The 16,567-nt window shown below is 32.8% G+C and overlaps 2 protein-coding genes across 2 annotated transcripts; both read left to right on the top strand.

Annotated features, from left to right (window-relative positions):
• The first annotated feature begins 949 nt into the window (after positions 1 to 949).
• LOC116778174 (uncharacterized) lies at positions 950 to 10,512 on the top strand. The gene is made up of 12 exons (XM_061529616.1): positions 950 to 1,070; positions 3,636 to 3,832; positions 3,911 to 5,779; positions 5,862 to 5,992; positions 6,063 to 6,281; positions 7,850 to 7,934; positions 8,316 to 8,372; positions 8,713 to 8,856; positions 9,176 to 9,393; positions 9,755 to 9,922; positions 10,010 to 10,159; positions 10,256 to 10,512. The coding sequence occupies exons 2-12, from the start codon at positions 3,646 to 3,648 to the stop codon at positions 10,310 to 10,312; spliced, it is 3,285 nt and encodes a 1,094-aa protein (XP_061385600.1). The 5' UTR covers positions 950 to 1,070; positions 3,636 to 3,645; the 3' UTR covers positions 10,313 to 10,512.
• Positions 10,513 to 10,627: 115 nt separating this feature from the next.
• On the top strand, positions 10,628 to 16,364 carry LOC116779229 (ankyrin repeat and MYND domain-containing protein 1-like). The gene is made up of 15 exons (XM_032673435.2): positions 10,628 to 10,911; positions 10,994 to 11,167; positions 11,275 to 11,484; positions 11,563 to 11,778; positions 11,855 to 12,057; positions 12,198 to 12,318; positions 12,399 to 12,579; positions 12,670 to 13,207; positions 13,274 to 13,442; positions 13,517 to 13,738; positions 13,925 to 14,164; positions 14,255 to 14,393; positions 15,117 to 15,321; positions 15,470 to 15,830; positions 16,164 to 16,364. The coding sequence occupies exons 1-15, from the start codon at positions 10,744 to 10,746 to the stop codon at positions 16,362 to 16,364; spliced, it is 3,348 nt and encodes a 1,115-aa protein (XP_032529326.2). The 5' UTR covers positions 10,628 to 10,743.
• The last annotated feature ends 203 nt before the right edge of the window (positions 16,365 to 16,567 follow it).

The raw sequence follows: 16,567 nt of genomic DNA, 5'->3' as shown, positions 1-16,567 counted from the left end.
TTCTCTATACCATATAAGGAAATTATTAAAATTTTGGTCATCATTCAATATACCTAACTTAACCTAAAATTGAGGATAATTTGGAAACGACACGTACACAAAATTTTCTTATAAAAATTCCGTCGAACAGAAGCTGTCATATCGTAAATACGGGGGGATACGAAGAGTTGACGTTTTTAATTAGATATGAAGGAAAAATTCGAGATCGCGTAAGACGAAATAAAACGCGTTCGTAAAATTCCACAAAGAAAATAAAAATTAAAACACAAAACAAAAATGCAATTACACTTCTGTAAGATTAGATTACTATGTATTACAACTATTAAGGCTTATAATCATCATTTTTCAGACATCTATGCTATACTGGGTAAATCAATAATTTTATAATGTTGCAAATATATTACAACTTATTATTTTAAGTCAAAACCGAAATGTATATTATCACATTTAATCATTTGATTCAAAGAATTTAAGTATTTTTTACAAGAGAGCATCTCACAAACTATTGATGTGTGTTGTATTAGTTATATGATAAAATATATGGAATTTCCCTAATATTATTATAAAACTTCTGTGGATATACTGTCAGAGTTTTCACAGGAAAAATATGGTAATTTGAATTTACGTCCTGACGTTATCATAAAACTTATATTTTATTAATATATTACTCGTGCCTCCTCAGTACAATAAATAAAATTACAACGGAATGAATCACAATAAAATAGCGTATATGCAACGGTACAAATATTGCAACTAATAAAGTATAGTGGACTTTACTCTCAAAGCGAATATATCAAAACGATCTCCTACTGTGTACGGAACCTAAGCCTCGCTTCGCCCCATCTATCGATCGTAGTTATATAAGCCCCGCACTCCGCCCCCGCTCGCCGCCCCCAGATCTTTCAGCTATACTGAGTTCCGTAGATATGGAGATCCGCAGAACCCTGGGGTGCCTTCTGCGCAGGATGTTACGCGCAGCTTGCCAACATTCTGTATCCCAGTTGTTTTTCGGACGCCCCGGTGGCCGCACATCAACTACGTATTTTCTAGTGAGTGATAAATGATTTAAGGTAAGTTACTTCACCTCAAAGATTACTCACATACCGTTAACGTATTCTTTTATGGATTTTTCTTTTTTATATATATATTTAAGTATCAATTTAATCATTCTAAATAATAATGGAATGCACTCGAATTCGTGACCTACATCACTGACCTAACTCGATATACGCCGGCTATAAAGTTAAATAGCCTAAGTAGCTTTGTGTTCGCTAATTTAGTGGTCTTAGTTGTTCCAAATGAGAAGTCAGCTCAGTATAGATGTCAGTTATTGTTTGTATACACGAGATGTATGTGTACTAAAGAATTTGTTAGTACAAATTAAACATTTGAAAAGACTTTAGATGATACAATGACCAATATTTTTTTATTTTTTGTTTTGCGGCTATATCAGTTATTGTTATGTAATATAGTTTTCTAAGAACTTATTATGCTTTAGGGTCTTAATCTATAATATTGCTTTGTTACAAGCTTCGTCGAAAATACATTTATGAGAACAATAAAAGCATAACAGGTGGAAATAGCATTGCTTGAAATATTTTCATAAACCAATATATATATATATATATAATAGTAATATATTCAAAACATTTCTAGGCATAGATGTAGACTACTACTTATCTGAAATTGTAATAATATAAATTTGGTTTAAAACACCTTTTGACATTCCCGTTTTCTATACAACAATGAGTTCACAAAGTGACCTTTGTTTTAATATGATTCTGCTTTCACCGGGTGTTTTGGGTTACGCAGATAACAGCTCAGCTGTGGAGTGGTATGAACCCAGTCTTAGGGCCAGTCAGGATCAATTAGAGTTAGAAAGTGAGGCCATGGTAGAGTGTGTTAATTTCACACTCCAGGTACTTTCCGAACAGGGCGAGGAAAATTTTGTAAAATTTAACGCCACCAAAACGCAAGCGTTTCTTTTCACCAAGAAGAGTCCTTTCACATTGACTCCAATTTTTCGGAATATGTTCTTGGAATATTTTGACCGTCTTCAGATATTAGATATTGAAGTATCCTCGAGACTTATCTTTGAGCGGTTCATTGAGTGCAAAGCTAAAGCTGCTGCAAGGAAACTCGGGGATCTTGCAAAAGTGGGGCAGCACTTCACGCTTGGACAGCTTTTTTGTTTATACAAAGCACAGGTTCGATCGTAAGTGGAATACTGCTGTCACCTAACTTGTTTGGGTTCAGTGAAGAGAGGCGGAAAAAGGCAAATTGGTAACCACAACTTGGTTAAATTTAATGTAGTCTAGTTTAGCCTCTCGGTATTCTACAGGATACACTCTGGAAAGTGTGTACAGACAATCAGACACGCGGTGGGCTTCCATCCTTTCGTTGTTGATCTTCCTCGCGTACGAACGAAGCGATTCGTTTCCTCCTTCGTCATGAGCACAGTAAGAGATTGGAACAATTTGTCTGCGGTTGTGTTTCCTTCGAGCTATAATATGGGTGTCATCAAAAAAAGTGTGACTGGGTTGATACTGAGATAGTGCGTTCATCACCTAAGATTCCGTTTCCACCTTCCAACAGGTGGAATGATAGCTAAGCACTATCCAGTCGAATTTAAAAAATATAGATATTTTCAAAGGAAATGAAATTTAATGAACACTGTTATTTGAAAAAAAAAATATGTATGGATTTTTTGATCATATCCGCGTTCTTCATTGCCTTTTTAAAGTAACAGATTTTTTAATACAGCTGTTATAGCTTGATATGTTTATGAAGCATTAGAGACAAAGTAGTAAAGTAACCAACAGATTAACCACTCCTTTCTAGATTACAATTCAGTAAAAGAAAAAGGCATCGCTTTCATTAGCTTTTTCTTGATTGTCATCTTCTATTAATTTACTTAGGTATTAAAAAATCGATTTTGGGTTAAATATTATCTTCGATACAGATTTTTAATGTTCAGATTACTTTAAAAAAATTCTTACAAAATAGCTGAAGCCAGTTTTTATAGTTTTCAAATACAAGTTGATAATTAAATGTTGCACTTACAAGATTGCAATGCTTCAATATTATAATTAATTATAATCATTCATAAAAATAATTCTAAGGATTATAGTATAATATATTTAGTACGGCGCGGATGGCACCACTTGTAACAATTCCTCTTTATATAAGACATTCATCGGCTTTTTAAATTTTTAAATATGCTTTAAGATGGCAAGTTTTACACCAATACATAAATAAATACAATGACTAGTACCTACTCTAACAGTGGGGTAAATTTGCCCAATCATTATTATACATGCGATAGACAAATATAGTTATGTTTTTAAATAAAACTTAATTGTTTGCCTACAATTTAAAATTCAAGACAATCGAGGTCGTAATTAAAACGTCCTTTCTATTACACAAAATCTACATCATTACCAATATGATAGATATATTGTGTAATTTTTTTCACCTTCAATAGGCATAGGATGATAAAACATTGAACTCTCTTAGGATTTTTTTTTTTTATTTATTTAGATTTTAGACCAATAAATTGTTTTTAGTACCTTTTGGCTTTTAAGTGTTTTGATGCTTGCATTAGTTGAAACGACTGAAAGGCCCTCTGGTTGTAGGTGTCGGAATATGCATTTAATATGGGCATGGATATTGGTCGTGTGCACGGTGTCATGTTCGACTGCGGAGAGGGGGTCATCACTTCGTGGTGCCCTTGAAGCCCTACAGCGACGACAGCGTGGCCGCACGCACACGCAATTCGCCCAACCTGACTATGATTCCGTTTATGAATATGTACCTCCACAATCATATCCTGGTACTAAATAATGCCTTTTCAAAAAATTTTATTTATTAATGAGCAACAAATATTATAATGGTGAACTTTTTTTTTAAGATTATGGATCTGAATTAGAAGACAGCGATGAACAAACGCCGAAATATATCGTCAAGTTACTCGAAGAAAACGAAAGACCTCCAGAAACTTATGAATACAAGATCATTAAAAAAAATCCTGCTTATGAAGGGTTCAACAAAAAACAGGAGTCACCATTCCGTGAAAGGAGTCAACATTTAGATAATGACCAACTTCGTGATCTTTTTATGGATAGAAATTCAAACGAAGAGAATAATAATGTCGTGAATCCAAAGGAAGAAAGTGATGCTGAGTACGCCCTGCTGCTAGGTCAACTTTGGTCGAAATACAAGAATAATAAGGTTCAACACGATCTTGATGATAATGCTGCTCAAGGCGTTGTTAAATTATACAAGGAGAAAATTGTGAAAAAACGGTATCCGAATAATTGGGGACCGATTGCTTTTAAGCGGAAACGTAGTTCGGATACAGATTTTGAACAATCTCTCCTCAGGGAAAATCAAAAAATTAAAAATTCTGGTGACGGCTTAGAACCTGTTGATCCAAATTACAATGCATACGTAGTGTCTGATGATGACAAGGATGATATTCGAGAAGAGTACGCTATTGCGTTTCAACCTTTGGATGACGATAGCATAACCGACCTAGCTGATGACAGTCAATATACATACGACGCCATTGAGAAACGGTTCCCAGTGACGAAACGTAGTAGCAGTCCCTACAAATTTAATAGTCAAAAGAAAAGATTTGTTGCAGATCATGGCAACCGTGATAAAACAAATACATTCAGGAGCAGTTCCGGAACGGATCCAAAAATAATTAAAGACCTTACTAAAATATTTAGTGAGCCAGAAGAGGAAATTATTAAATCGCCAGTGAAAAGAAGCAGTGAGCATGCTGAAAATTCACATGACACTAAACCACCTATTGTCGCAATGACTAGCCACAATCATACAAATGATTATCGCAATTTCTCCTTGGAAGAAGACATCAGTCACGAGGGCCATGGACGTATACACCCACCTGGAGTTTCCGGAAAAGAAGCGGGTCATGAACATCATGATCATGATGACCACAGTCATGACGATCATACACATGATCACACACACCACGAACACGGCGACGTTGAAAACACCGAGGAGAAGCCAATAAAGCTTAAGAAGAAGTCTATAGACTGGTCTGATTACTTTGGTATTGATAAAAGATTGAAAAAATCATTTAATGGTAATATTAACGAAGATCGCCTAAAGAAGCAATATTTCGACACATTTAATAAGGAGGTAGTATATCCCTTAAATTCTTTCCGGTCACATAACTATGCCAAAAGAAATTTCATGCCACCGAAGAACAAGGATATCCCTATGAATTCCATGAATAACGCACGCTCCCTTACAATGCTAGAAGAAAAAAGATCTCTAAATTCGGAATCTACTGATGAAACAAAATTAGATAACATCGATAAAAAGTTAAAGAACATGGAGGGATTAATCGTCGACGAAGCATTAAATTATTCAAACATCGGCGAAGAACTTGATTCAAAAGAAGAACAAGAAATGAAGGAAAAATTACTTTCTCGTTTAGCAGCCGCTTACAGCTTGGAGAAGATGCGTAAAGCACTTAAGGAATTCAAACAAAGTTTGCAAATACAAAAAGCGTCTGGTTTGCACCGCTCCCATGATTCAGAAATGAAGGAAAAGAAGGTTGCTGTTAAGAAAGAAAGAGTGATGATGGGTAATGAAATACCCGAAATAACTAAGAATAATGACAAGAACGATGACTTTGAAGATGAGCAAGGAGCTGGACACTACTTAAACGGCAGGATCGAAGAACAGCTCTCAGAAGGATATATGGGCGGTAGCGGCAGACACCGCACCCCTATCATGTCTACCGGTCAGTATTGCAAATAATTTTTGTGAGCAATAATTTACTATATTAGTAAAATGAAACAATAATATTTGTTTAATAATTTCAGTAAGTTCTACTGGAGAATGCCCCGTGTTGTCAAAGATTGTCCAGAGATGCCGAGGTGTGGATTTGCTAGCTGGTGATCGCGGTCAACTTTTCCTGCCATTGTGTAGCTTACATCAAATCTGTTATCTTTGTGTGAGTACAACTTTAAATGTGCTATAACAATCACTTGACACTATGTCTTTAAGTTTTCCTGTGTTTTTAGGGCGAGGCTCCACCGACAACCTGTGACTTAGTTTTCCTCTCTGAAGCTGATTCTACCTGTGAGGGTGATACAGGCTGCCAACAAGCTGCCCGATCTGCTCTTATGGCGCTGAGAGAGCTCCACGACAATCTAGCGGACGAGTTGGATGGAGAATGTGAAGCGAATCCGTGTCTACCGGCTACATTGAAACTGAATATTGGTTGGCAGAGGGCTCTCCAACGATAAATAAAATAGAGAACCGGCGTTTTCGAAATTAAACGTTATTTGTGTCCGAACCTGTATTAAAACTCAATATAAATGAGTTTTTATAATCGCCTGTATATGGCTACCTATTTTACTATTATAATCATTATAAAAAAATGTCACTAAGTATTAAGTCTAACGATTATAACCATTGATTGTTTAAGCGTTTCAATTCAGTCAGTAAGCATTTAACCAGCCTAGATGCTTACTGATGATACACGTACATGTAGTCGATTGTTGTTACATTTTATAATTTGCTATTTACGAATATTATTTATAATTAATAGATTTGATCGCTTTGTCGTTGATCGTTTTTAATAAATGTGGTTTTCGCTAAGATCACGCTTCGTATTACTAGTCGATGTGTCGATAACTGTTGGATCTGGTCTAGGTATCGTATATGATATGAAATTTTTCGGATGTTTTTGGGAAAGTATCTCTATCGTTGTTAAATATTTACATATACACAACATCTGCTGTAGCCTCGACATTTAGTGTGTTAACAATAATTAATTATGTAACAATATATATATATATATATATAAATATAAAAATTTTAAAACTTATGTACAAGATTGTAATAAACGTATTTGACATTACGTGAAATTATACAAAAATTTTAAATGATTATATAATGTATAATTTATCACTCTCATCTTTATGAAATTATATGCGAACATGATATATTGAACGTTATTTTTTGGGTAACTTTTATTTGAAAATAAATATGGTTGTTATGACGACATGCTCTTAGAAGTTTTCTTGAGACGTACCGTAGTGCATGCTCTATAACAACTGTGGTAAAATGAGATTTTTTACAGTTGAATTCGCTACGACGATGACTTCTATAAGTATCTTGATAAAGCACAACTAGCACTAGTGCACTACTTTAGACTTTACTAGGACAATAAAAATTTATGCTTCGTCAATGACAATTTGACATATATTTGAAATCTACAAGTTTTGAAGATATTCCCAAAACGTGCATGTCCTAAACGAAAATTTAAGAAAAGTTAAAACGTGGGATGAAAAAACCCTTTTTATTATTTAAAAATATCTATTTTCTATGTCTTCCGTAAATTTGGCGACATTATTGTATACTCATATTATATCTGTTGTGTATGACTTACGAGATAAAAATGTTGTATTGTACTTTTAACAAAGCCATACTTGAATGTTATGACTATTAGTAAAATGTTCATGATAACACATTAATATGAATGGTTTTTCCGGAATCATTTGTTTTATTTATACCTTAAACTAAGAACATAGTGATTCGACATGTTCAAAAGATTAACATATAATACCTGGCGCATACCCGCTCGTCATAACGATAGGTTTATCTTGTGATAAGCCGAGCAAATGATTGTGTTGATATCAGTGTATGAAGTGCCTCCAACAAATAACATTACTCTCCCAGTTCTGTGGTACTTTTTAAATGGCTAGTTATAGTCAGGGCGTTGACAATCCGGCGGCAACGCGAGGTACAGATTACAATAATTTACAAATCAACTACTCTGTTATTAGTGGTTTGCTCAATTTAGTGTCCAAAAGCGTTTATTTTTAAAGTGTTAATTTATATTTACAAACGACAATTATCACTTATCATATTGATACGGCCTTACATATGTATTTTTATTCGTATTTTTTGTAATGTTCGTAATTATTAAGAATATTAAAATCTATTAAAATATTTACTTTTTATATGTGCAAAACTTTCTTGATTGTTCGAAAGTTGATAATTTTGCTTCTTTAAGTGTGCACTCTGCAAAGGCAATTGTATTATATGCACTTAATTACATTTCCACGATTATTGTTGTCATATATATTTACAAATTTATTTTTAAGAAAAGTCAAAAGTGTGTATAAATGCAAAATAATGATAAGATTGCAATAATAATACATATCTAGACGTGCCAGTTTTATAAAAATAGAAAAACAACCCTATTGTGATGTAGTTTCAATCTAAAAATGTGACAAAAAATACAAACGAGTTTATTCTTTTTAAAGATGACGGAAGAAAATTGCGACCAGATTTAGTAATCAGCGTGCAACCACAATCCCAAGGTACTTTTTTACATATATTAATATATTTTGCGAGGACTAACAAGTATTCTCGTAATACGTAAAAGATCTCTGTTTGTATCAAGCGCCCTTCGCAAAATTTATGTAATAAAATAAAAAAAATATTCATCTCAACTACTATTCCCTGTTCCTAATACATATTTCTAGGTATTCTTGTTACAATAAAAAAAATGAACAATACTATACATATATATGTAGATAAGTCAAAAGCAAGATATCTCATGAGTCATAATTTTTAAGGAGCTAAACACATGAGAAATTAAAGTCATAAACTGTAAACACAAAACAATTTTTTGATAATTATATTTCAACGTCGTTTTAGTTACCGGAAGAGCTGAGTTGCCGGTATCCACCACAGACTGGCGGTCCACGCAGGCCCGAGGTCAATTTATTCCTATGCATGGCCTGGACTTCCTGATTGGTGCTACCAGCCTGCTCATCCAGCAAACTGTGGAACTGGATGACAGTAAGTGTGTCCTACTGAAATAAAAATATATGATGTTTTTACAAATATGGCATATTGTAACACAAACAAAAAAACACTCGTATTATTCAATACGGGCTCTTACAAGGGCTCATGAATTTATTTTGAAATAAATTTGACTTTTTCTGCTTAAATTAGTACTAATATACTTTTCATTTAATAACGTCATTTTCTTGTTGACTATCCGAAATCATATTCGCTCACAGAGAAGAATAAATTATAATAAACATATTTTATACAGATACCTTTTAAGATTCATAATAAATTTACAAGCCGCTTGAGTACCTTTTATTCCTCACAGTGACGTCTCGGATCGATTCTGAAAACCGATACATCGTGAAAGTCCCACAAGGCGAAGCATTATACATAGCCAGTGAGTCTTCAAACGAAACCCAGAGATGTTTGTGTGGTATGGGCCGGGGATTCGTAATGCGACTCCAAGACAACACGAGGCAGGAGGCATTGGTGTTGACTAGGAGGCTTGCCGCTGCCTCCTGCTGTTTTCCTTGCCGGCTACAGGTGATAAAATCTCACATGCTTCACTTAAAGCTCTTCCTTAGTTTCGTAGTTCTAAAAAAAAATATTTAAATAAAATGTTATTTAAGCAACTCGCATTTTCTCATAGGGATCAAACACATTTGTTAAGTCAGTCACTACGCTTCCATTTTATTTCATATTTGGAGATTAATAAATAAATGGAAAATATTATTGTTTATTTTAAAGATAATAATAATGTGAGTTGATATTTTTTTTTATAGTTATAAATCTTTTAAAATCCACATTTCCTTCAACGGCCATGTGAAAGAAATGTCTTGCTAGACGAAAGCTAACCCAAAAATAAGTTTTACACATAGAAAAAGCACAAGTGTTCCTATTACAGGAATTAAAAGTGGTCACTCCACCAGGAGACTACATAGGTCGAATACAGCAGCAGTGGACGCTATTAGTACCATTTTATCTGGTCCGTGATCAGACAGACAACGTCTTATTCCTGATAGAAGGACCTGCTGCTGTACGAAGAAGTACACTAATGCTTTCTGAATTTAAAGTATGTAACAATTGACTAAGATTCAAGAAAAACAGAAACTAAATATATCATTGGATAAGCTTTTGACACTGTGTGTTATAATTTCAGATTTTGACAGGTGACTCTCTACGCGAAGTTGGCGAAATTTCTCACGGCTGGAACACGGAAGTCGGCAGCTTTACCACCAAAATTTCATTCCCAGACTTAGCCGTTCAACCAAAACACAAAGCCCTACTATTAGCTGCTGGATTTCTTCTGGTAAGTGCAGTAAATTCGCTTTAAGAAGGATGAAACTTCAAGTGTTTTGCCGCAAAATAATGGCTTCATAATTAAATGACCCTTATTTTATTCTAGGAATACACCTATTTCGAGAGTACGAAGATAAGTTGTTTGAGATGCAATTTTTGTTAATTTTACGTATAAAGATCGGTGTAAGAAAAGGTTTTCGATGTTATCACTTATTATAGATACAAAGTTTTTGTAAAAATGTTATAAGAAAGGTTATCGAGATTGTAATTAAATGTAGATATTAGAAATAATCGTTATTGAATGTTTATCTTTTGATATTTTTATATAACTTTGATGTGAAGAATAATTAAAAATCAATAACATCATTGTTTTATTTATTCCCGTCCAACAATTTAACATTTTTTTTTTTGCTAATATTATATTGTTTTAATTTAGGTTTTATTCACATTAATCCTTAACCTCCTTCGTTTTACTTACTGTCAGTTAAAGTACCTATAACCTTGTAAAAAATGACAAAGTGTAGTTATTAAATACAAATTGTTTTTTTTATTGAATGATTTTATTTATACTTTCATGTTTTAATCGTTTATATAATGAATGAAAAAAGGAATGAAAAAAATGAGAATGGAATGATAAATATTTGTGAGCCCATTGCTACAGTGAAAGAAAAAACATGGAAATATCAACAATACTATATAGGAGAAAGAGATGAGGAGATCAGACGAAGTGGGGAAGGAGAAAATACTTGGACAGGAGCTAAGGTACCTAAAGAAAAAATATTATTTAGTTTAAAGTAAATATTTACAAACATTCTATCGCTTGCTTTATTAAAGTATACTTTAGTCCTTAGAGTGGTATGCAGGAAGGTTTATTCGTAATACCATGCACGGTGTTGGAGATTACCACTGGCGCTTCCTTGGGCCTGAGAACACGTTCGTTACATACGAGGGACATTTCTATTGTAACAGCATGCATGGCTACGGTATTATGTCATACCCTGACGGAAAGACATTCAGTGTGAATATTTTTTAATTTATGTGGCTTCATTAAAATGTTGTATAATTAATTTCTGCTAAATATTAGCTTAATTCGGTTTTAATATATCACAGAAACGAAATCCTTAGGGCTTATTCTCCAATAACGTTCGATTTGGTCCCGGCGTGGAATCCCATTCTAATGTTACCGAAAACGTTGGGTTATGGCGAGGAAATAAACTGATAAGACTTGCTTGGCGACCAGAGGCACCGTGTGTCACTCCTGACTTCCTTACAAACCCCAACGGACAAATAGCTGTTGAACAATTCAGAACTATACTCACTACCGAAATTGAAACTGTAAGTATCATAAATATTAAAGTTAATAATCAAAACTTTGACTCGAATAGTTCAAAATTATACTATGGTTTTCTCCAGGTCGGCGAAGTAAACAATGCTCTAGAATTGCTTAAACAGAAAGGAGCAGATCCCCGTGTTGCTATAGAGAAATGGATGAAATTGTTTCCAAAAAATTGCACTGATCTTGCCAGCAAACTTTGCCAGATAGATATCTTTGATAGAGATTATTATAAAGGAAAAATATATGCATTACAAGAAGTCGAAAAAGTACCAGAAAGAGAAGAAACGCTACAAGTAAAATAATCGTAATAAATATATATGACTATTTAAATATAAATATAAAAGCTAAAATTTAATATTTTATAAACAGATAGACCAAAACTTGAATGAAAATACTCCGCAAGACGTTTGTACATTTTACGCTTGGAATAATAGTAGTATAATGATAAATATAATGAAACATTGCTATAAGCATGAAAGACAGAGGAGCATCACAAGAATAAACCTGAAGTCTATCCTATCTGGGCCAAGAAGCAATTTTAAACCGACTGGTAATCACGAAGTCAACTGCAGGTATCCTAAATGTGCCGTGCTTGTTAAAATTGTGTATGTAAATGCTTCTCGTCAATCGTATCACATGTAACATAACTGTCTATTTTTCATACAAACTAAGAAAACCACATTAATGCATTAATATTATTAAATAATTACAGGTCATTACTTATGGCTAGTTATTTAGGGTATATAACAGAAGTAGCAGAACTCATTAACACGGACAATGTTCTTCCCGATGTGTCAGACATTCAAGGAAATACTGCTGTTATGTATGCTGCTGTAAGCTGATAAAAAATGTTACAGCATATTTGCATTTACCTAGAGTTTAAAGATTTTAATACTTTGTTTGTGCATACTAGGTCGGTGATCAAATTGAAGTAATTCATTTTCTCGTGGAAGCTGGTGCTAACGTAAATTATTATAATGATTGTTGTTGCACACCACTAGGAGTTCTTTTGATGCGGTATGCTTGTACTCAGAGAGATATTTCACACAACGCGATGGTTCAAGCTTTGTTACCTTCAACGACGTTTGCACCTCGTAATGTTTCTCAATTTCTGCTCTAAAAGATTTTTTTAATATTTGTAAATAATATTATTTTAATTTTTCAAACTTCAAATTTTACCACAGCAGCAATAGAACCCAATATTGTTGAATGGAATATAGTGCGTGAATTGACATGTCAAAGTCCTGGAAATGTACTAACTAAGAGTCCCAGTAAGATCACACGGAACTTGAGCTCAAAGAAAGTTAAATCTCTTATGTCAATAAAAGATCAACCAACTTCGAAAAGAAAGCAGACCGACGCTGGATTACCGAAAGTTTCTGAACCAGATTATGAAACTGAAGAAGCGTTGATGAAACAGATGAAAAATGAAACAGATGAAAAAATATTATATAACAATCTCAATCGAGAGTATTGTATTAAAATAACAGATGACTTTACTTTGCCGTTTGGTACTAACAACAATCAATATATCTTTGACATAAACGACATGGTTAAGGAGATTGATTCATTCGATGAAGAACTGAAAAAACCAGTAGAAAAAAATCCAAAGAAAGTTATATCAAAAGTAATTAAAGATACTATGAAAATTAGTAAGGATTTGATGTGGCAAAATGACGAAATACAATCAATAGACAGTGAACAAAAACTTAAAAACGATAAGTCAGTATAAATTATTAAATATTTTTTGAAATTTAATTTGCTGAATATTTTTACCATTTGTTGCAGACTGTCCCGAATTATGCAAACTATTACACAGCTACTCGCAGACGGTGCTGATCCAAAGTTAGTTAAATGTCCACAGCCAGCCTTATTCATAGCTGTTATGTCTAACAGCTCGGATTTAATACGAAGTTTAATGAAGTCTGGTGCTGACATCAATGAAATCTATCCGCAGGTTATGGAAGTTTTAAATAATAATATCCTAAATTATTAATGAAAATTCTATAGATTTTTTAATTATTTTTTAAGGTTTACCACTATACACCATTAGATATCGCCATATCTCGGCCATACAACACTGAAAATTTGGAAATTGTAGCAACGTTGTTGGAATGCGGAGCAGACACACGGCATTTATTAAAATATCAGCAAGAAGACAAGGAACCAGATGTTCCAGAAATTTTTACTCCTGGACCTACTCTATTTCATGCTGTACTTGCCAGAAAAGTTGACAACGTAGGAGAAGAAGATGTTAGTAATAGTTTAATTATTCTTCAAATACTACTGAAACATATTACTTGAAGTATTAATGCTTTACACACATAAAACTCTATATGTGGTCGAACCTAAATTCTTTAACTTAAATTGTTCAAGACAAATCCTTAATAATATTTAAAGTTTATTCGTAATAATGCTCAAAGACAGTACTTTTGTTAGATACGTCGTCAGCTTGTGGAGCTATTACTACAATATAACTGTGACCCAACAGCCCAGTTTAAAGGCAGTTCGGCAATAGACGTGGCCATGAACCATAATTTCGATCTCCTCGATGTATTTATAAAGAATCCTAATACGAATCTTAATGCGAAAATAAATAGCTTTAATCAAAGCATCCTTATCAAAATGTTTAGTAATCCATTCTTTAGAAACGCTCCAAGTGGAAGTCGTCTGCAAACGGTGAATACTTCTTGTAACTTTTGAACTAAATGTATTTTTATATTATGAAGAAACCATTCGATTATGTGACATGAATACGACCTTTCGCAGTTCACGAATCTTTTATCTTACGGAGCTGATCCACTTATTGAGTGTCAAAATGGTGAACAAATTTACAGCAATATATTTGTTTTCGCAAAGAAAACTCTTTCCGAAATGGAAAATGCTCCGGGAAAAATATCTCCTACAGGTAAGTAAAAGACCTAACAAATATTTACTAAATGGCAAATATTAAAGTAAGTTTGCTTAAATTACCAGAGATTATATGCCAAATAATCAGAAAACATTTGGACAGCTAAATATTACCAACAATTCGGTCTGAGATCAACTTTTCTTAATTGTTGAAATAATACGAAAAGTAAAATAAAAGATTCTTAATAAAATTAAAATTACTTAAAAAAATCATTAAATTGATCATAGGTATCACAATAAAATTCTTTTTATAATTGTTATATAAACACCTGAACGTCAGTCATTTTTCTAGTCTTTACATTTTATACTCTGGACCATATTTTTATTACGATCTACACTACACAGTAGATGTAGACAGCGACCACGATCCTGAAAGTTAAATTCTTTTGTACTTGCTTCCTTCATTTATATTTCCTCTTCTTATCGTTTTATTATATTTTGTTTTTTATTTTTGTAACATTTAAAACAGGCTTCTTATTGAATGAGTAATCTTTTAAACATTTTTTCTTAATACCTATGTAAGTCGTACTGGTATGAATAAGGAATTTTACACAGGTACGATTTAAACAGTAGGGTCGTCTAAGTTTAAAATTCAAATACCTTCTTGAAACACATACCAAACACAATTTTTATCTTATTCCTCTGTTAGAACAGGCCTAACCAATGGCCAAAAAAGTATTATAATAATACGTTAATAAAGACAATATATGTTATTCCAAAGTCGCAAAACAAGATTCCAAAGTGAAGAAAGCTGACAAACCAAAAAAGGAAGACAGACTAAGCACTAAATCCATTGCAAAAATGGCGGTAGACGATATTGAAGATTACAGACAAGCAATCGAACAAGTAACAGACTGTGCTAGACTTATTTACATAAGATGGCTGCAGTCCAGGCTTGTCAAAGAGATGGTTAAAGTAATAGACAGGTAAGGCTTAAAAACATAAGAAAATATTATTACTATTAAACAGACAATGATACCATCGCTTCTATCGGGTAAATAATTTTTATGTTAGTCTGTTTTAATTTCCTTTAAAGTACGATTTAAAGAAATTAATCAAAAGTAATAATCACAGATACAAACATAGACAGTGGAATATGATTTTTAAAGAATTTAAAGACACAAGAGGTCACGGACTTTGGCTTACACCTCAACGATCTTTGGAAATATGGAGTATATTATCTAAAACTAGAAAGAAGGCCTATAATGATGAGCGAAATTTGAGACATTTACTTTGCATTACCATTTACGTGTCTTGGAAAAGTTTTGAGCCTTTAAAAAATATTAAGTTATCTGTCACACCATTAACGGCTTCTCTTAAAAGCGTTATAGAAACTGATGTGACACGAATGTTGCGACAGTACAGAAGAAATATTAAATCATCGGACATTAATCCATGGGAATATTCCTGTGTAAAACCAGAATTGATGAAAGACGTAAGTAACTATATAGCTTTATGATTAAATTAAAAAATATTTTTTTCAACGTTAAATACAAAATTAAACCGAGAAAGTATTTTGATTTATCATATTTAATTTTATTGTCCAAAATTAATAATAAGTAGAAAACAAAACAGATTTCACTGTTCATATTTTTAAACAATATTGTAGCAAACACAGCATTAGCTATTAAGAATTATATACATCTTAATAGTTACTTCTATAGCTTTCAATTCTATTAAATTTATAACAAATTGTTTTAAGGAACATTTTTTTTTTTTTTTGACAAATACATATTTTTGTACATGTTAAATAATTGTTATTTTTCAGATCAAAAAATTCAATATTTGTTTTGAATGCGCTCTGCCATTTGAACAAGATAAAATCGTATGTTCTTGGTGTAAGCTGGTCTCGTTTTGCTCATACGAGTGCATTAAAATGAATATTGAAAGAGCCAATTGTCACCCGTGTAGCGACTTCTTGAAGTTAAAATATTTTCCTTCACCCGATGTTAGTTCTACCTTTATTTAATTGTTATTAAATTGATATTATTTTAATCTGCTTTTATTTTATAGCTTAATAACTTAATATCTAGTGACTTTCTCAGTTATAAAATATTTTAAGTATTGTATTTATTAATTGTTAACCTTCTAAGTAACAATAGTAAATATGTATATTATACTTATTAAGATAACTGCAACTTAATTGTTAACAAGTGTTCAATCACAACTTCT

Source organism: Danaus plexippus, chromosome 6 (genome assembly GCF_018135715.1).
Source record: "Danaus plexippus chromosome 6, MEX_DaPlex, whole genome shotgun sequence".
Lineage (NCBI taxonomy): Eukaryota > Metazoa > Arthropoda > Insecta > Lepidoptera > Nymphalidae > Danaus > Danaus plexippus.
The sequence above is the reverse complement of the archived record's forward strand: the minus strand, read 5'-3'. Positions and strand labels throughout refer to the sequence as shown.

Coding starts and splice junctions, on each gene's coding strand:
- LOC116778174 (XM_061529616.1), top strand. CDS start 3,646: ATGCATTTAATATGGGCATGGATATTGGTCGTGTGCACGGTGTCATGT. Junction 8,373..8,712: donor CGTGCAACCACAATCCCAAG/GTACTTTTTTAC, acceptor ACGTCGTTTTAG/TTACCGGAAGAGCTGAGTTG. Junction 9,923..10,009: donor TAATGCTTTCTGAATTTAAA/GTATGTAACAAT, acceptor TTATAATTTCAG/ATTTTGACAGGTGACTCTCT.
- LOC116779229 (XM_032673435.2), top strand. CDS start 10,744: ATGAATGAAAAAAGGAATGAAAAAAATGAGAATGGAATGATAAATATT. Junction 11,168..11,274: donor CTGACGGAAAGACATTCAGT/GTGAATATTTTT, acceptor CGAAATCCTTAG/GGCTTATTCTCCAATAACGT. Junction 12,580..12,669: donor TTCAACGACGTTTGCACCTC/GTAATGTTTCTC, acceptor ATTTTACCACAG/CAGCAATAGAACCCAATATT.